General features: G+C 38.0%; 1 protein-coding gene across 1 annotated transcript in view; it reads right to left on the reverse strand.

Moving 5' to 3' along the window:
* The window catches only part of BICC1 (BicC family RNA binding protein 1), a 28,684-nt gene extending 22,030 nt beyond the window's left edge, over nt 1–6,654 (reverse strand). The window contains exons 1-5 of the mRNA XM_029964839.1: nt 6,528–6,654; nt 4,213–4,292; nt 2,889–3,047; nt 1,892–1,945; nt 715–909 (exon numbers count right to left, since the gene is read on the reverse strand). Coding sequence (XP_029820699.1) covers nt 715–909; nt 1,892–1,945; nt 2,889–3,047; nt 4,213–4,292; nt 6,528–6,654 — 615 coding nt within the window. The remainder of the gene's footprint in view (nt 1–714; nt 910–1,891; nt 1,946–2,888; nt 3,048–4,212; nt 4,293–6,527) is intronic.
* Between the last annotated feature and the right edge of the window lie 14,769 nt (nt 6,655–21,423).

A 21,423-nucleotide genomic window follows, 5' to 3' on the forward strand; every position in this document is an offset into this window, starting at 1 on the left:
ACTGTTTGGTTTAAAACCACGATCGATTTGTTAAGGGTAATAAATGGACTAAACTCTACCCACTAACTCCCATTTGATGACCAAGTGCAGCATTTCACTGCTTCTGAAAAAGGCAGTAAGACAATGTCACATGGTTTAGTCTCAACAGACCTTCTGTGGCCACACATGGCAATAAGAAAGTCGACAGAGATTTATTTGGGTAAGGTTACATATAAAATTTGTCTTTCAGTTTTGGCCTAAGATGTTCCTACTGGCTTGAGGGACACCCATCTGGGACCATATCAATCTCTCATACTGCCAGTTCTTCACAAGAAGACTATTTTATTAAGATAAACAGGCTCATGGCAGTTCCTTTCCTTGACTGTCAAATTCACATCTCCCAGTGCTTGTTTTGCAAGATCAGTTTTATTGACTGTTCAGGCAACTTTCAAGGTTATCTATTTGAGTGTATGTTGAGAAGAGCTAAGCATGAAGAATTTAAGATGGGAGGTGTGTTCTCTGGTTTTTGTTTGGAGTTTCTTTAAATTAAAAGATGGGTAAGATCAGTACATATTCCAGCATTGCTGGAAACCTGAACAGCGTGCAAGAGATGAAAACCAGATTAAAAGCTTATCATAAACAACGCTAAATCCTAAACTTAAAACTACTTTCTGTGCATTTTTAAACCAATACACTTCTTAGGTATCTACATTATGAACTAAGAAGACACATTACCTTCACAGCACTAGTGTTATTTTGTGACCCTCTGACAATGACTGTAGCACCATACATTCGAGAGCGTTGTTTAAAGGAAACTGAAATATTATATGTCTGACATATATGCTGAATTGTCGGAGAATTAGGATCTGGGATGGGTTGAAGAATTCCAGCAATAGGCAATTCAAACATGAGTACCAATGGAAGCAGCTCCTACAACAACATTGAAGACCAAATATTGAAAACCAAAATCATACTCATTAAAACTATAACAACTTTATTCCTCAATCATGTGTTGGTCAGTGATGATTAAACTGCCATAATATATCCCCTGCCCGGAGTTCATTGATAAAAATATATCATCAGTTGCAAAATGGCACCAATTTTTCCAGGGACACTAGAGTGGGGTTTTCTTGAATAGCCTTTGTTGCTTTTTGTTTGTTTGGGTTTTTTAATTCAAAATAGCAGAAGCATTTGCAATTACATAACAACAAGAAAGCCAAACAGATTCTCTTACTTATCTATGCAGATCTACAAACAGGTCAATATTTGTAAAACTTGCTAGAGAAGTCTCCTTTCTGTCATGGATTAACTGGAAGTCTGAAGTCAGCTACAAAGCTAAGGAAACATCAGCTTCTTTCATGATTTTTAAGACCAAGGTTGTGTAAGAGACAAATCTCACTAAACAACCGCAAGGGACTGTTCATAATTTATTCAACTTATAATTATCCATGCCAAAACACACAAAACTAGAAGGAAAGGATAGAAAATTGCCATGAGTGGAAATGGCTGAATTCCACCAAATTATTTACATAAATTACACATGAAAATGGTTAAAATTTAAGAAGCAGCAATTGCCTTTCCTAAGTTATAGTTTGACATTGGATGCCCAAGCTTCTACAGGCCACCTGTGGTAGGTAAGTTAAGATGTAATTTTCAACGCAGTGTGTAATAATTTACATCTTGTTTATCCTGTAGACTTTGTGTTCAAGACCCACCTGCTAGTTAAAAATCTAGCCAGAAGGTGATCACTTTTATAATACCCTTTGCATATCACTCACATGGATACTCACATTTGTTCCTACGTTTCTGCTGTCATAAGACAGAGCCAGACAACCCTAGGGTCCTCAAATCTATACTTTTTTTCCCTTTCAGGTGTTTTTCAAGGGAACACTATTCTAAAATAGACTATTACCCGAATTCTAACTCTTGCAGACTCCACTCCAGCTGGCTGTCCAGCAATAGACACCTGGAAGAGCAAGGAGAGAGAAAACATTGCGTCACATTTTCGACTGAGACATTGGAAAAGTTATTCAGTTATCAGTATGCCCCTTACAAAAAGAAATCTAGAAATAAATAAAAAAAATAATCACTTATTTCCAACCTGGTGACACCAGTGTTCTCTAAACACTAGCTGAAAACTATAACCAGGTTTTTTAAAAAAATGATCTACACATGTTATAGCATCTTGCATTACATAGGTTTAAGCAACTAGGAAAAAAAATGGATACATCAAACAATACAGTGGTTTGGGTCAAGTAATGGAATTACTACTGTATACATGTGCTCAGTGCTAATTTTCAACAACAGTAGGTTTTCTTGAATGTTTTGAAATGACTGTATTTTGCTCAGGATGCACAAGAGGGAATTTTAAGTACAGTGATGAGGGACTTGAAAGTAAACATTTCAGCAATATTTGCACTAGAAATGATGTACAATTCAGGTTCAATGACTTAATCTAATGAAGTTGAACTCTTGCAATAGGACATTCACTTTTGGTAGCTCGCCACACAATTTAGTCTTCAACCAAGTTACACCATAAGCAAAAAGCACCAAGAAATTAATCAATATGCTGAATAAATTGGGTGTTGAATGGGAAAAAAAATACAGATCTTTTCATACTGCTTCTCTACCATTGACACCAAGTTGTTGACTTCTGTAAGCACAAAGTAATTTCCACTTAGAAAAATTAAAGTGATTCATGAACCATCACAAATTGTTTCAATCTGTTTTTAAAGATTTGCTCACTTAGGAAGCCCTGTGCTTTCCACAGAGTGTAAATACCAAAAATCTATTTCCCTGAACAGGAACTCACTATCCCCAAAAAACCCAAATTGACGAAAGAAGTTTAGAAATGTTTCATACTCTCAGGAATTACAATACAAATGAGCTCAGTATTAAACAATACTTACTTGGTTGCTTTTCTCTGCTTGGTTGTTCCTATTTGAGTCTGGAAAATGGATATGACATCCTGTTTCCTCCATCACCTTTTTAATATTATTGCCACCTTTACCTATCACATGAGAATGTTCTGTATGTGAAACATCCATCTTCAAGGTTACCCGATTGCTCTGGAAATCAAGCACCCACGATTAGACCTGTTCACAGCAAAACCTGAGTTTTTAAGAGCAATGTAACTTCAAGAATGAGATTCAAAATTGTATTTCCAAAGTACTTTTGCCATGCCTTAGCTTCTACTCAGGGACATTTTTAATGTTAATCATAGTTGGATGCTAAACTTGCCACATTTTCTTCCCAGTGAGGAAATAACATGGAAATAAATACCCAAAAAAATGCATCTTCAAAAAATGTCTAAGGATTTTAAAATGCACCCAAGTTTTTATCAACTGTGACTTAAATGTCCTTTTGCAGTCCATTCTAATTTCACTTAATTCTGTGTCCTTTCAGTTGCAGTCACACACCCCTGTCTGATCTGACAGGATCACATGATGAAGACTTTGCAAATCAAAGCCATGGGACAAAACAAGTGTTTTTCCCTCCTGTAACAAACAAATTTTCCTGGTACAGGAATTTTTGAAATACACAAACACTGCCTACAGCTGTTCTTAAAAGCTATATTATTAAAAGTCCATAATAATATTAATAGTTGTTCAAAAAATAGTGCTTGTCACTGGAGTGTTCCTTTTGGCAATGTGTTCAGAGGATCAGAAAGTCACCATACAACTACACAGGAGCCATACCTACTGCCCCAAAAGACTTGCTACTGCAAGAAAATAAGATCTGATGAACATAAAGAGACCCCTGGCCAAGATCTAGATGTTTCAGATATTCTGGTCCTAATGTTTCAGAGCGTAAGAATACAGTAACCATTAGAAATAAAACTGCATGAACGCACCTAAAATTGAATTTCAAACAGAAACAAAATTCTAGGTTCTCTGAAGTGGTTGCATAACCTACTGTTTGCAGTGAAGCCTTATTTCAGATTTTACAGTAAAAAACCCAATCCAGTGAACAAACCATGTATGCTTTTAGTCATATAGCTGGCAATATTATTTCTATATACTTCAGATATGGAAAAGCTGCTTTAAGCAAGTAGTTTCTTGCAGAATGTTTAAATATGTGGGTATACACCAATATCAACATCTGTAGGACATATATTGGAGACTTTGCTTCAAAGTGCCCATAAATATCTTCCCTTTTCAATGTGCCTGTTAAAGAGATCAATGTCACCACAAAATTAGGGGTTAAGGTGTCATTCTAAATAAGTTTTCTTACTTTTGTGTCCAAGACAGACATGATTTTCTCTTTTGCTTCTTTAACATTTTCCTTTTTTCCAGAAACTTTGATATGGGGATCTATAAAAGAAATAAGAACTTTTAAGAAAAATACAGTAAAATCTATAAAAAAATTTCCTCCCTGCCTAAATAAATCTGAACCCATTATTTACGGTTCGATGATAAAACTGCACCACCAACATTTGGGATTCAGCTAAAAAACAAGTGTCTTGTTCCATCCCTTCAGCCCCACAATTAGGATTACCTAATTTATTAAACACGATAACCAAATGAAAATTAATAGAAATCAAATGCCAAATGTACATCACAGTATTATAAATATTGTCTGCAGTACAACTATATAGGTAAGCCATTGTGTCTTCTCAAACAGCAACAGCTTTTTTGGCAGCCTTTCTCAAGCTTAACACAGATAATGTCTAAGGAAAGCCCCACCAAACTCAAACCCTCCCATCACTTCATTATATTTAATTAGTCTCTAGAACTATCCTTTGCAGTTTTAACCTGGCACTAGAAGGTGCCTCCACCCGAAGTTTTCTGATTGCAGTTATCAAATTTAAATGACAATTTAATAAATCAAATCTCTGAAGTGTCAAGTACATAAATTAAGATTTGTTACTAAGCTATATTCCCAGGAGGAACTCCAGCTGATGGCAAGTTTTGGCCAGGGAGATCTAAAATATTGATTCTGTAACCCACTTGGTTTACATGGTGATTTTCAGACCACTGCCCTTAAACAGCAGGTTTTGGGCTGAGCTACCAGGAATAGTTCTGCATCCTGGAATATACCTGGTTGGAAAGTACAGACCTGACTCTGAAACTAAATCAAGTATCAGTTATGTAAAAAAGTGTGAAAATTCCACATTAGCCAGTTTAGCAGCACCATCTGGTGTCCAGAAGCATAAAGTGCCACAATGTACAATTACTGTCAAAACATGAAATGAAGGTTCAATTAAAAACAAACAAACAAAAAAAAATGGTCAACTACCACCCACCTTTCTAATTATTAGAAACAAGGACATAAAATTGCAGGTGATGCCTCTTTCCCCTGTTCTTGAGTCCTGTCCTTTTGCAATCTAACAGGGGGTTTTCTCCTGAGATGCAATGGACTATTCTCAGAAAAAAAATAATTCTCAACCCTCTTCTGACTCATGAATTAATCTAATGTATTATGCAGGCAGATACATGCATCTTAGGGAATTTGAAAGTAAATATATACTCAATGGCAGGAGAAAACATAGCTGTAGTACAACAACTCTGCTCTTCCCATCATCTCAATAATTGAAATCACTTCCCTACTGAAGAAATGCCAGATAATACAGCTCTAGATTGTAAACCTGTTCTATTGAATTGAAAGTTGAAACTGTTTAAACTTTGCCTGGATACTCTTTACATTCCAACAATAAAAAAAAAGCCTCTAGTCTTCACCACTGGGAAGTTCTGAGCACATTCAGCCAAGGATGGAGAAACACTGAAGGAACACAGGATTCACTGCCAAGTTTCGTGAAAGTCAAGAAAAATGCAGCATTTTGAGTTCTGAGAAACATATTTTATTTTTAAAAATGGAAAAACTGTAGTCACAAAAACATGGTACGCACACAGAAACTACAGAAGCTTCAAAAATCTGCTGCTTCAGCCTTTTCAAACAGTGGAGCAAAGTAAAACAAAAACCCAACAAAATAATCCTAAAGGCAAATTTTCTTTTCTTTTTTTTTTAAGTTGACAGTAAGCCATGTGGTTCTAATGTGTTTAAGCTGTGAATGATATTTGAAGTGGATGTCACAGTCAGAAATTCCCAGAAGCAGATCCTGGCACACTGTGTGTGCTCCAAGTGCTCTTTAGATGCAACTAGGAAAAAGAAAAGACCAGACCACCACCCCCTTGGAACTCATTTTCACATACTTGCAACCATTATATTTTAATACACATTTGGTTATAAATATGAAAAATATCTGAAATCAAGCCTGGCATCCTATTAGTACCAAAGAACATTACAACCATTCCATAATACTATCTGTTTAGCCATGGGTGAAAATACATTTTAAAATACCTATTTTTTATTTTCCACCTCAGTTGGACACCTCTTTTCCGTTGATACTGACAACTTCAGAAAAAAATAATCCTGTATTTCTACACTTATTCTTTGTTCCTTTCAGATGAAAAAAAGCTCAATTACTCCCTTTAAAAATAAAACCAAAGAACCACCCACAAGGCAAAAAAGCATCCACTGATGCCAGTGACAATTTTAAAATATGCTACCAGATCTTTCAAAATTGGTCTTAAGTACCCTCTCCTTACATGACTTCTCAATGACACAGTGGTTGGTAATGGATATGAAGTAGCTCAGTTTTAAGTAAAAGAAATTCTTTCTTTGAGACTTGTTCATTCTTTCCTTCAGGGAAATACAATTTAGATACACCTTCATCGTTGGATTTTGCCCGAGAAGAGTTACTTGTAACTAGAAGATTTTTCAAGCCTTTGAACTGGCTTTGCAGGAGTTGAAAGTACATTGAAAATATGTATGATCTGCAGGAAAACCCACAGGTACCCAAATAACACTAAATCAACAAACAGATCATTTCAGGAATTGATTAAAAATTTAGAGAGACAATTAGATCATATAACCTGATTTTCTGAGTATTAAAGAAACTAAATTTCTTAATATACCTGTGGAATCAATTAGCTTGTTTGCTTTGCAGTTGCTCTGAAAAATGTGGAAAACTAATGGTTTATCAGTTTCAGCCTCCTGGATTTGTGCCTGATCTCTGACATTTAGGTTCACTGGTTCCCATTCTACCCTTTTTCCCCCCCGAGATCAAAGAACCCAGTTTTCAAGAGTGTCTTCCAATGAAGGTCCATCTATGCCAATCAAATCACCTATCATTATGCAACTCTTTTAATAAACTCAACCCTAAACACTTTCTTTTGACTAAGCATTACGAAAAATAAGCTAGAGAAGCTGCCTGTTTTTTTTTTCTGGTCAAGTTTTTTATTTTCAAAGAAAAGGACTTTGTGTTTCTGTTTGTAAACACTACAGCACAGGCAGATTTACCAAGAGATAAGCAAAAGGAAAGGTTCTCCCAAACTTCTTGCAGTGCAGTCCAGTGCAGATCACACTGCATTTGACCTCAAATGTCTTACAGAAAACCAGTCCCTAATGGAACCTGCATTCACCTTCCATTTCAGCTTTCTACTTCATCTGAACTATTCTGGGGAAAAGTCCAAAACCAGAGAGTATCTGAAGATTGTTGTCAGGATTTCTAAGTAGGAATGAAATGACTGTGTAAGGTCTTTGTGCATCAATACAAAGGAATAGTTAAAACAGTTGACTTTAGCTTTCCAAATGTTTTCTGAAGCTGTTGCCACCAGTAAGGAGCCAAATAGATTAAGAAGGGTTCTAGACAATTTATTATTGCTTGTCACCACAAACTTGAGGTGTTTAGTACTTCCATTTGACAAGTGACATCTGTCTGCTACTGTATTTACAGTAGGCAGGTCTGAACATAAAAAATATTTCCCTGCCACCTATTTCCCAGATACAACTGTCGATTCCAAGGATTAAGTTGCATTTAATTTAGAAAAAAAATGCTACCTCATCTTAGTACTAAGACAAAAATGTTTGTCGGATAAAGCTCTACATTTAGTATTTGAAATACCTACAGTGACAGCAGCAATACACTGTCCAAGTCCCAAAAATTATAAATGGCACTCTCAAAAGCCTGAAGAGGATTGTCAGGTGTAAAAGTGTAACAAGTATGATGCTTGTCTAGTACTGACAGTACAGATAAGCATAAACTCACCCTCCAGTCAGTATCTACACTGATCCAAGTGGCCACAGCACTTGCACACAGCCCCAACTGGGATGAAAACACCCACTGAACAAGGCCAACCAATTCCCATGGAACTGGCTCTTGCTGTGACTGGGGCCACAAGAATGCCACTTGTGTCTAGGTGACATTCTCCATCCCTGAGGAACACAGGGTTTGATACCTATTTTTACTGGGGGAAAAAAAAAATCCACCTCCTTTTTTTTAAGCTTCTGAATAAACTGGAAGTATATTTTATATAAGCCTAGAGATAGAGCAAAAAATTGGTGCCTACTTGGACTAAAGAAATGAGACACCAAAGTTCTGCAAAACGTTTGTAAACACAGAACTCTGGGCTCTAATGCTTTAAATACAAGTGTAGTATCAGACACTGGAAGAGATTTTGGCTCCTAAGAAACAACATTATTAGTGTCTTGCAAAGTCTTAAAAATTGTATAGTAATTTATCTTCTCAATTTCAAAGGGCAATATATTTTTCCTTAAAAAAGGAAAAGAAAACATTAAGAAATTCCCCCCCCCCTTCTCCAGAATAAAGAAATATTTACATAGAATAGAAAGCTAAAGTTACACAACAGAAAATGATGGAAATTCTTCTCAACAGCCTTCATTTTGCCAGACTCCTGCCTTCAAGTGGTCTTTTATTGCTCCTATCCTCAAATTCCTCACTCCACACTTTGGCAGGGTTTCCCCTCTTCAGTCTCTTTGTCCAAGGCTATACCAGCAAGCCTCCAGCTTTCATGCTACTATTGTGTGCAAAGCTCCAGTAAACAAAATAAAACCCCTCCAAGCAAAAACATGTTTGTACCAGTGCAAATGCATCTACACTAACTTTTGCCAGGCGAGAAGGATTTCAAATAATTAAGCCATTTAACTGTGTAGGGCCCTCCTGCAATTCAGACCTTACATTTAATGTCTGGGCGAGCTCTTCAGACCACAGCTATGCATCCAGCTTGTTTACAGGATGAACAGCCTTTACTTAAGTCACAAATACCACCACTCTAAAAATAGCCAGACAACTGGGCAACACCAGGGCAGATGACAGTCATTCTTAATAAGTGGTTGATTAGGATCTGAATAGTCCAAGAGTATTACTGAACTTGAGCCATTCAAACAAAAACAAAGAGACCCAGCATTTTTAACGGACAAGTTAGGAAAATATCTACCCCAAAATTACCAGCAAAAACACATTAAGCTATATGAGAAGTTAAAATAAAAAGAGAAAGTAGAGTGAACGCAGGGAAGATGGTAGTTTCTCATCTGAAAGGGCAAGTACATTAATCACCCTACAACAAGAAGATGAAACATAGGCCTATAAAACAAGTGAATTAAGCGAAAAGGTCAAGGTCAAGTAAGGTTTCCTGTTAGTATGGGGGAAAAGGATAATTGAATTGAAACAATTCATTTAAAGCTTTTAAATAAATTAGGAAATATTGTGTGTACAAGTTGCAGAAGTAGATATTCACTGACCCAACTAGATGGATCGGTAATAGCCAAGACAGACTTAATACAGGCTCAAACTATTGCCATGGAGAAGAAACACTAAGGCTAAAAGCATTCAGCAAATGCTCACGAGTACATGCAAAGTAACTTGATAGAACAATAAAGTAAATTCATCACTTGGGCACTTGTTGCTGTTGGCTTATCAGTTTAAAAGAACTCTCACCCTCTCTCCAATGCCCCTCAGTGCACTTACTTCATCTCCTAGGATCTAAACCACAGAAGAAAAAAGGTACTCATGTATTAAGGCAGAACACAGTGAATCATTTCCTACTGCAGGCTGCTGAGTATCCTCAGATATCACTCAAAAACATGGTTTTGTTTTTTTCATTTGGGATTGTCTTTTTTTTTTTTTAGTTGAAATTAGACTTCAGCATCATCGTGTCTGAACGAGATTTCAACTGGTGAACTTGGGCACAATCAAAAGCCAACCCAAAGCATCACGGAACTCAACAAGGGCTGCAAGCAATTAATAGTGTCTTCAGAGCAGACAAATCCTGAGGCTCTGGGCATTCTAGGGGATCTGTTTGTTGTGGACAAACAACTGATTATGAAATGTCCCTGGGAAGAGCTGCTGCCTATATGTGCACACACACTTGAAAGACTCTTTGTCTTCTCAGAACTTTTTGACTCTTAACTTTCCCACTTACTGGCATCTAACTCCAAACCATCTTTAGAAGAATTTTTGCTCAACTTAGAACATGAGAAGGAGGCTGAGAAAAAGTAAATACTTGTTGCACTGCTCCTGCCACAGCTCCAGGGAAAGCAGTTTACACACAACCCCTTCAGACCTTTTACAGTTTGGTTGCTGTTCTTCAATCACCCGAGAAGCATTAACTAGGAGAGCATTGCTTTTCAACCCTGCCCTGCAACAACTGTGTGATGTGAAGCCTACAATCCCTCTCTCCCTCCTCTCCACCATTTATAGTATTGCACTTAAAACACATTTACATACACAGGCAGACATACACAGATATTCACAATGCAGAGACTGAGTAAAGTCTGACCTTACCCACACAGAAACACGAAGAAATGCTGTGCAACCTCTGGCAGAGCAGAGCAAAGAATCTTGTTTCTCAAAGATTTCAGTGCAGCTCAAAAGAAAACTTCAAAATCTGCAAAGGGCTACTTCACATAAAATGGTTCCTTAAAGTGAAATATGTTTGATGTACCATCACAAATGAAATGAGATGCACTTGTACATTAAATCAGAGCTGAAGCCCACATTTGGGTCTCTTAGTGGCTTTGAAACAGCCCAGCAGAACACTGAAAATTCATCTTCAGAATGCCCAGAATTAAGCGAAAATTAGCCAGAAACATCAGATAAGCTTTAAAAAAACAGATTACCTGCACCTATGTTTGGAGAAATAAACTACTGATGACTGGATTTCGGGACCAGTGACAGAAGTTGAAAAGACTTCTCTTAAAGCATAAGCAAAGAGGTAAGACAAGGAAGAGGTAACAGATCTTATGGCAATTTACAGTAACACATCATAGAAAAGTGACCAGATTTGAAGGGAAGGCCAAGGTGGAGAAGAAGAAAACCTGAAAAGAAGAGATAAGAATGAATTAATTGTAGTCACCCAGAGACCCCATTTGAGTTACACAATTTCAGTTTCTTACCACCACAATTAGCTTAAATTCCTTATTTTACTTTTTCTAAAAAAGGCATTAGGGACATTTTGTAAATGCAGTTAGCCACCAAAAGGCAGACACCATGCTGCAATTCTGTTGCTTCTTGGGCAGTAGCTCTCCAGCTTTTAGCCTAAGCAGCCACCCAAAAAAGTAAGGCAATCTCTCAGCAGGACACAAAGTCTTTTATATCTTGTTTTCTTCAGAATGGAACCAATGAATTCACACTTCATTACTTAAATGTCTGTTGCTATTGTATCTCAAAGCACAGACACAGAATCACAATCCCTGAGAAAGAAAATAAGAAATAAAGGGAAGAAAATAGCTATAGTATTATAAGATAAACTTGAGAGATGACATAGATAACCCACAACATTCCTATCAAAAATAACAGCATTATATCTTCACTGCACACAAACTCATACTCAGGATTACCATTTTGATGCATAAGCCATGAGATAATTTTAGTTTTTTACCCCAACACACTCAAAAAAGTCATTGTGACTGTGTTTTGCTAAATAAACTCCATCATCTGACTTGTGAGCATAAATGCACACCTCGGGCTCAACCTTGTTTGCAGTGCTCCCACTTCCAAAGCCAGCTACACTCCCTTTGCACCTTCCTGCTCCCTGATTGCTGGACCTTTTAATGTCTTATTGCTCCAACTGACTGCACTGTGTGAGCTGATTTTGATAGAGCCACTGGGAAGCATCAATTCTGGGGCTGGGCCAGGAGGATGCAGCGAGTCTGCAGTGAAGACTAATGCACTACACACACCTGGGTGAACAGGACAAACAGAACTGTCCTCTTGAGAACAGGGTGAAATGAAATGTTATCAGAAATATAGAAACAGCTGGTTCTCAACAGGACATCAGACATCTGGTGACTAAAGACGGAGACAGCTAATATAATATTTTTGGTCATCACAAATGCTTTATTACTTTCTCTGCTTTAATATCACACTGTGAAATGAATTTCCCCAGAAAAGTTCTCTCCTGGATTATTATGCTTTCAGGGATTGTTTCAACCATATGCCCGATGAACAGGTAGGGATTTACGTTTGTGTGTTTTGTTACTTCTAAATAAAGAGAAAAATTAAAAATCCAATAAAGAAGCACCTGAACAGTCTTCTTGAGAGCCAACCAAGTAGCAACAGCTACACAAAGTACATGACAACCATTCATATTTCAAGTCACAGCAAGGCATTACCAGATCATGCACTGTGAGCTCTAACAGAACTTTTATTACTCATCTCGAGGACATTATTGACTGTACTTACTTTTTCTTACTTTAAAATAAAAGCAAGACCTGTGTATGTAGAAAGGCCTTATTGCTCATAAACCCTAGTGACCAAGTATCTGCACCTGGGGGGTGCCAGGGCACAGAGATGTGACAGACAGGCATGACAAGGACTCACAGCAGCACAACACAGAGGTTTTCTTACAGCACTGACAATTCAGTAAAACCCTAGTCTAACACTCCACAGTAATATTGATTTAATGGCTTACTAGGTTCTTATGAAGGGGAATTCTAATACAGGCAGATCATATTCACTACCTATTTTTAATTTCCACGTACCAGATAAAAATTACATTGCTTACAACAGGTAGGTACTAACGAAGAATATCCCCCTTAGCTCTTTTTGTGAAGTTACAAGAGGGCAGTCATTTTCATTGAGATACAAAGGTTATTGCCACATACATTCCATCTCTACATTTTGGGCTTGAAATGTGAAATATCAATGTATATTTAAAGTTACAATAATATTAAGTGTATGAAATTTGACTCGAAAATTGCTATGTTTGTTATCAACTAGTTTCTGCCATTCATTGAACAAGATTATTTCTTTTATTATTTTTTTAAAAGCACAAGGTGAATAATTTTTTACAGTCAGTATGGCAATGTACTAGCTTTTCCCATGCATCACTGCTGTGCAGGCTGTAGTCTCCAGGAAGAAAAAAAGCAAACAGGCAGATAGGGGAAGTAGTGTTTCTATCTTCCTTCTAAACCCACTTGTGATGCACCTAATCAACCAAAAGACTGGCCCTTTGGTGACAACTATTTCTAACTATTAAAACCTTCTAGATGGTTTTATACAAACAATTTCTTAAGTGAATACTGAATCACATATTTTAAGCATGTCATAATTCACCATTTCTTGGCAATATTCATATGACACTGTAACAGCTGTATATCTTACATGAAAAAGGTTATTCTTATTCACAGATATTACACTGTTTTCTCCAGCAAGACTCACAGATTGCAGCTGACCTGGGAAGAGAACCTTCAACTCCTAAAGGACAGTGACCTACTCAAAAAGCTTTGCTTTTGTTTTTAGGGAAGGGTTCATAGCAAGTAAACAACTCTGCCCACACAGTTTCCCTGCAAGGGTAATTTCTTTGTGATATGCTGACAAAAGAAAGAAACAAACAAAAAACCACCAAACACCTGAAAGATGTCCAGTGTTGCCTTTTAAATCAGGAAATCATTCCTGAGCTGTTCTCAGATGAATTTTTTCTGCATCACTTCTGCCCATCACTCTCTCCACAGTATTAGACCAAGAGCAAAACTCCCCTCTGGGAAATTAATCACCTGCAGAGCATCTCTGTGAGGTGAGTTTCAGCAATCATTCTGAAAAATTGCTTTTCGTGTCCCAAAAATTGAGTTTAAATAGAAAGATGAGAATCAGAGCAAAACACTATCTCACTCTCCAGTTTGCATATAAATGCAGTGCAGAGCTGATTGCAAGGTATCTGCTAATGGCTAGAAGCTCCTAAAAATCCAAACCAATACATCGACTAATTGCAGTTTTCGTTGAAAGACTGTGACAAATTTGTACTCTCAAGTACAATTACAGCAATAAGAGTTTATATTACTGCATTCCAGAGCTTGAAATTTCAGTTTTTATTGCAGTTACTGCCAAGCCCTCTGACTGGATGTTAAGCCCCTTGATAATTCCCTTCATATTACAACTGTGTTTGTATTTTGCCTCTCCCTTATCTGCCCAAGTATAAGCAAACTGCTGTTCTTCACAGAAAGCACAGCAAGTCCTGATCAAACACAGAAAAGCTCAAAAATCTTGTTCATACACTTCCTACAGAAATGAACCAAGTTCAAATCACTCTTTCATAAGTGTACTTAGAAGTACAATGCACATCTGCTGGCTCCTGTGCTACTCAGAATTCGTTTCCTTAAAATACTCACCAGTGTCACCATAAATGTATTTTATCTTCCCCTGAGACAATACAAATTAATGATTTTACAGTTCCCTGCAGAAACAGCACTCATGGCTATAGTGGGCTCACACACACCCCGGAGCACAGAAAAATTGACAAGGCAACAACAAACAAGATAAAAGGCTCAGGCAAATGTGACTTTAAAAGCTTTCTTGGTTGTCACCTACACTGCACGCTAAGGGGGAGAATTAATGGATGGGTCTGGTTTCTGAAGTGGCTCGTGTAAATAACTCCAGTAAATGAAGGATTTGCTGCCAGCTGCTGGCACAAGGGCTGCTGTGGATCTGTGCGTGTCTAACTGCTCAGATCCAAGGGATTCAACACGAACTCCTGTGGCCAAGTTTCAAATGCCCTGGGATGGTCTCTTCTGTCCATTTATTTATTGCAAAACAGGGAGGAGTCATCTCTGCCTGGGTCAGCTGCTCCAGAAACAAAAGAAATAAGTGAACTTGGGATCTGAACACAACGGTTCTTTAATTTTTAAAGTACACAATTATAGGGTTTGGGGGAATTTTTCTTCAGAACATAAGAAACAGTACACATTGACAGTTTCTCATTTACAGAGAAAGTTAATAAAAAACAGATGGAGCTCATAATACTGCAACTGCAATACATGCTGTAATTAATCTGGCATTCCAAACAATAAACACAATGTCAGCAAGAGACTCACTTTAAATATAAGTCAATTATGGATTGATTGCCTCAGTAACACATTACAGAAAATATTTACCATTTACAAACTTGTGTTAGGGTAAGCAATCATTAAACTGCAATAGGTAGTCTGTAGGTTAATTAGGAAGCTTAGCAGTGAGTACCTAAGGTGACTACATAGAGAACTATTAAAACTACAAAGATTCTTTCCCTCAATATATTCACAAGCCAAACATCCTAAACACAAAAAACAGCAGAATTTTTCCAGCTTTGCATCTCACCCTAAGGGGAGCAGCCACTCAGCAAAGACTGGATAATTTGCGTGCATGCATTTCTGGTGCCAAAATAAGCAAATATTGTCACTCATGGCAAGTTATAAAAAGAACTAGACTAGAAGATACAAACCCGGGTCCCCTGCCATCCACTGGCAAAACTGGTTGGGACACCACAGCATTCACCTCTTGCCTTTAAACACCCAGGCACTGCTAATGGGAGAGTACTGGTTGTGAAATAATACAACTACACATGGTTGAGTTTGTGGCAGGAACTTAAACAAAAAAAAAAAAAAAAAAGCTAAAATATTCTGCAGAGTCTCACCTGTGAGGAATGTGCACCCCCCACACACACTCTGCCCCAGCACTGACTCGCCCCCCAGCTCTTGCCCACAGATGAGAACAGAACAGCAAAGGACACCACTTGCAGACACAGATAAAGGAACTGCAATTTGGGGACTCAAATCTAAGTTACCAGATGTTCATTTTCAGCTGCTGCTGATGTTGGCAATGAGTGGGGTTAAAGTTTTGTTTACGAAAATAACAAAAGAGAAAGAAGCAGAAAATATGTAAAAAATATCCCTGTCTGCCATTGTAGATTGGGGGAAAAGAAAAAAAAAAACGGAAACAATGAGTTTCTTAAAATGTCTTCCTTTGGACTGATATACTACTTATACAGCTAAGTAATAATCTTTAATATAATGAGTCAGCTGATTAAAAGCATAACCAATTTTGTCATAAGCTTTTTTATCTTTGTCTGGCATTTTACCGATAATTCATGCTACAAGTGGCCTTCTCTATAGTAATTTTTTGGTTTATTTTTTCTTCCAAACCCCTCACTCTGGAATCAACTCCATCTTTACTTACAGAATCCAAAAGTCTGCTCCTCTCCCTAGTGCACCCATGTACCCATGTGCACCACTGTGGCTTTTCTAAAGGGATTTCTTCTTGCAGCATCCCTCAGTAAGCATCTGAATCAGTTCTTTTTTAAAGAAGTCTCAGAATTGAAGGACTAAGCTATTACAGGTGATCATTTAAGGCACCTTTGTGGCAGGATCTAGTACATTAGAGCACTGTTGATAACTATTTAATCTGTCCTGAAAAATCTCCACTAGTAGGGACTCCAAAGCCTATGCAACTTACTGCAACAATTATCTTTGTCCTTCAAGAGGAATCTCTAAGACAAATGTTTGTGTTTAATCCTGACCTAAACAGACACTGATAGCAATCACCTTTTTCCTACACTCACATAGCCTTTTTGCTAGTATATATATAACATTACATTTTTTTTAAACTCTTCCCAATTTGTGTTTTCAAGTATCTCCTTTGCTTTCCCCTGGATTGTCTCCAAACTGAGAATCAGAACGGGTAACTGCTATGATTTCACAGATGAAACCTCAGCAGTACTAAGTTGCACAAGATAGATATTTCTAGATATTATTTACAACCCAGTTTGCTTTATTCTCAGATACAGCATCACACTCCAGTGCCTGTTTCCTCTGTCGTACACCACGAAGTTTAAACCCCTTGAATACTGTGCACCTGAGGTTTCTTCTCCAAGCAGCCTGTATTGAGTTGCCATTACTGAGTTGTTACTCATTTTCCATTGTTCCTTCAATTTGTTTTGAGCGTAAATTGTGTTCTGTCAACTCGATGCCACTTACAAATTTTATAAATACCTACTATCCCATGAATTAACATTCAATGAAAAAGCTGCACAGCATGGGACAGAGCCTGAGAACATCACAGAATGATTTAGGCTGGAAGGAACCTTACAGATCATCTCGTTTCAATCCCCTGCCATGGGCAGGGACACCTTGCACTAATCAGGTTGTTCAAAGTCCCACCCAGCCTGGTCTTGAGCATTTCCAGGGATGGGGCATCTACAGCTCCTCTGGGCAACCCAATATCTAACAGAAACAAAGATGCTACATTTCAATCATTCTGAGGATAGAAAGTCACTGGACTTATTCTTCAGTTTCAGACAAATCTCCTGCAAGCAGAAAACAAACCAACAAATACTGCACCCAAGCAGCTACTTTCTGTGGATACTTTCCACTCACAAAGAGCGAACACTCCTTCTGACTGTTCAGATTTCTTTGAAGTGACCCAATGCACATCTGTAAGCAAGTCAATTCACCTCTGTAATCCTCCACATGGCAGTACCCAGAGGCAGAAGAGCTAACATGAGCTCAGCTGCTCACTGCACTCACTGCGAGAGAAACGGGAGAGGAGAACTATACCCGGGGATGCATTTTGCACATGTACGGCTTCACAGAAATACAAATTTCCCCCTAGAAATCCCAGTGGGAGCTGTTGGGCATTCGAGTATTTTAAGCAAGTTTCACAAAACATTTCCGTGGAGCCCAACATTTTCTCAGCTTAGTTTCTTGGCTATTGCTCTCCTCCAGTGTTGCAAAATCAGTGAGTTTACATTATTTGGCATTGCACTGGACACAAATCCAATAAGCTGGATGAAAGTTGCACTCAATATTAATCCTTTTTATTGCTGTTTTGGTTTACTTGCACACATTCTGATTCTGTTTTGTGATTTTTTTTTAGTAGAAATTGCCAATATCCTCAAATCCCATGGCCAAGAAACTAATGTTTTTACATTCCCGATATTTTAAATCATACGTATGTTTTGATACAAGAAAAAAGACATCTGTTAAATGTCTAACAAATTGCAATCACAGTCATAAAAATTTGCATCTTTATGGAAGCTGCACAAAAACATTGGGTGAGAAAAGTGACATGTTAGGTATTTAATCACTGCTCTAGGACAGGAATGGACATGTACATCAATACAGCAGTGTTTACCAGCTTTCACCCAGGATATTCATCAAGGAAGAACCTTGTGTGTAACTTCCAAGACTAGGATACATATTTGAAGTTCATGAACACCTATGAGCCCAGGGCTGGAATCCTCCTCTCCACTTTTTATTGGACACATTTTCACCCGGTTCTGCTGTGACATCTTCCTCTTTCCACCTCCTACTTGTCTTCCCACTGTCTTTACACCATCTTTGTCATTAACTCCTTATTCTAATCCTTCAAAATCCTCATTTCTTTAAGACACCCACTCTAATCTCATGTTTCCTGCCATTCCTTTGCTGAACCAGATCTACCTCTTTCCAACTGCCCTCACTTTGTTCACAGCCTCTCATTTCCATTCTGTGTCTCTCACTTCCCCCATTTCACTTCATTTCCAACTTTTTCCTTTCCCACAGCTTTCCTCCCATTAAAAAGAGCTCGTTTGCCTTTTCCTTTGACAGGAGTTAATACAGGGAGTACACATTTGCCAGCAGTCCTGGGTCGATGAACACTGCCAGATGGTGTTGGTCTCACCAGTTAAACTAAACCAATCCCACAGCTCCAGTGCTGCCACACAGCCACAACTACCAGTTATCAACAAACATTTGCCATAAAATAACATTTTCTAAGTGCTAGAAATCTGGGGGGGAAAAAAAAAGTCACAGGAACACTAGTTATGCCCTAGATTTTGTTCTTTTTAGATCTGACCTGCTTTACAGGAAATGTTGGTCTTGCCAAATAATCGAGGAATGAAATGACTAGCACAGTTCATACAAAGTTAAGTTTGTAGAGATGAAAAGCTTAAATTATAGCTATTTTTTCAGATATTCCCTCCTACTGCTACTCCAAAATATCATATGATTCAAATTACAGTTTCCAGAGGAAGTAATTAAAGATACTAGAACTTCTATCAATGATGGTTTTGTATGTTTGCACTCGATCTTTGGCACAGACTCAATCTATATTTAGACTACAAAGTATAAAGAATGCTTGAAACCAAAGCAACTACAACCCCCCCCCCCAATTTCATTTATAATGTGAGATTTGCAGAGATAGGATAACACATAACACTGCAATTCTAGACAGTTTATAGGATTTGCACAGGTTTGGAGAGAGGAATGCAGTCCCCAGCCCCTCCTGCGAGTGCTACTGCCCACAGGGAAGCTTGAGGCACCAGGTGAGACACTGTCTCTCTCCGGGTGAGACTGGTCTTTGGAAGGCACCTACAGAAACACTGTATCAAGAAACTCTAAAAACGCTACAATTTTTTTTGTCAGTTACAGAACATCACACATCAGGTATTATTCCTTCAAGGTATTGTTCTCCCCAGTAATATCTGTGGGCATATGAATTTTTTTCCCCTCCAAGCTGTGACAAGACCCCGAAGTAGATTTCTGCTGCGCATCTGAGTTTCTCTGAGCTTTTGAAAGCTGGAGGGTTCTGGTCTCCTCCACTCAAGCCATTTCAGTTGCAAATCAAAACAAAAATTGAAATGATTTTTACTAACCTAACACATCAGCTCCATTCCCTGACCAATGCTTAATGTCTAACTGATGTGTTTAAATTGGCACACTCAGTTTTTCGTGTTAGTGCCATATGTTTGCATGCAATAACATTAGATTGGAATCAAGGACTTCTCAACATCCCTTGAAACCTTCAAACCATTGTGATTTAAACACATAGAAACAGGAGTACATTATATTTAAAGAATGGTGAAACATGACACTTGATCTTTCTCAACACTTCTCCAAATAAACCCAGGAAAAAGTACACAAAAACAACAAAAAGGTACTATGGACATTTGAAACCAGGAGTTCATCTTCTCTTATGGAGAATACTAAAGAGGATGAACAATCCCTTCTCTAAAGAAAAAAAAAGGAGAACTACCAGCTAACAAGCAGATAACACACAGCATTACAAGCAGATGACTCCAGCCAGAGCTGTGCTCTAAAGCCTGACAGACTGAGATAATTTCTGTGTCAGTTAAGGATTTGACCAGTATCTTCCATATTCTGATAATTGCCAGTGATGATGATGCAGGATATTACGAATTTTCACCATCTTATTTCCTTTGAAAACGCATATTTGATTTACCACAGCCCAAGATCAAGTCAGATAAACCAGTTTTAAGCAATTCAGACACAAATTAGAATCCATCATAATTAGAGAAAGGCATAAAATAATCAAGAAAGTACTTCTCCATCTTTAAACAACTTTGCAAACAAAGCTATTCTGTATTATAGATTATTTAACTATTCAATTTTGTTTCACCTACATTGCATGATTTAAAAAAAAAAAAAGGTATATAAGATGTCCCATTTGTCAAGTTAATGAATTTTTACCTATGGGAAAATGCAAAATAGCAATACTTTTGCTGTAGAAAGGTCAAGCACAAAAATAAGTTTAATGCCATTGTAAGGAACACAAAAAACTCAGTTTACTAGATCTTGTACCAGATCTGACTGAAATTTTATTTTATGAAGCAACTGCAGAGATAATTTCTTATCTTCCCATCCCCCAAATCCTGTCAGCATTTTCAAGAAACATTACAGAGCACCATTTATCTCCTGGCATGAGTAACTTTCAATTCCATTGCAGAAACACATGCGCAATTCAGCTACTTCTAAGATATGAGTAAAATTCTTTTTAAAAAATCTACTTATATACACAGTTATCAGCTGGACAATTGCATAACAAGGTGAATCTTTTTTCCTGGTCTTAGTGAGGTCAAATAAAAGCTGCAAAGGAATTTTGCTGCCCACAGAGAGAGCTGACACAGAATACCCAAACCAATGGTTCTGTTGTCATGGGCACCAACAAGGAAAAGGCATCTAAATGCCAAGATTTTTGAGAAAACCTTTACTGAGCTGGTACGAAGTCAGACCTACAAGTTTATACCTTGGGAACCAAAACCAAACAGCTTTAGGAAAAATTCTGCTGACAAAAGAGCCCTGGCCTCAATAGACCAGTGGCCCCAAATGCCCCCTCTGTCTGTGGGCTGGACATGAGGGCACGCCAGGCTGCAGGGCTGGGCTGCCTAGCAGGTAGCTATGGAGGCAGAGGCACAGACCCTAGGCACGCAGCAAGGCAAGGGAGATAAGACCACAACTGTGCTGTTTACCAGCTCTGAAAACAGTTCTGTCTCCCCCGATTTTGTTTCCAACAAAAGCAGTTACTACCCTTGCCTCCCCGCGTGCTTGGAAAATGCACAAAGTGCACCTTAATGGTTGCTCACACCTTATGGGATAAAGTTGTCCTAGGGGTTT

This window comes from Manacus vitellinus, unplaced genomic scaffold (assembly GCF_001715985.3).
Source record: "Manacus vitellinus isolate BGI_N305 unplaced genomic scaffold, ASM171598v3 scaffold_80_pilon, whole genome shotgun sequence".
Taxonomy (NCBI): domain Eukaryota; kingdom Metazoa; phylum Chordata; class Aves; order Passeriformes; family Pipridae; genus Manacus; species Manacus vitellinus.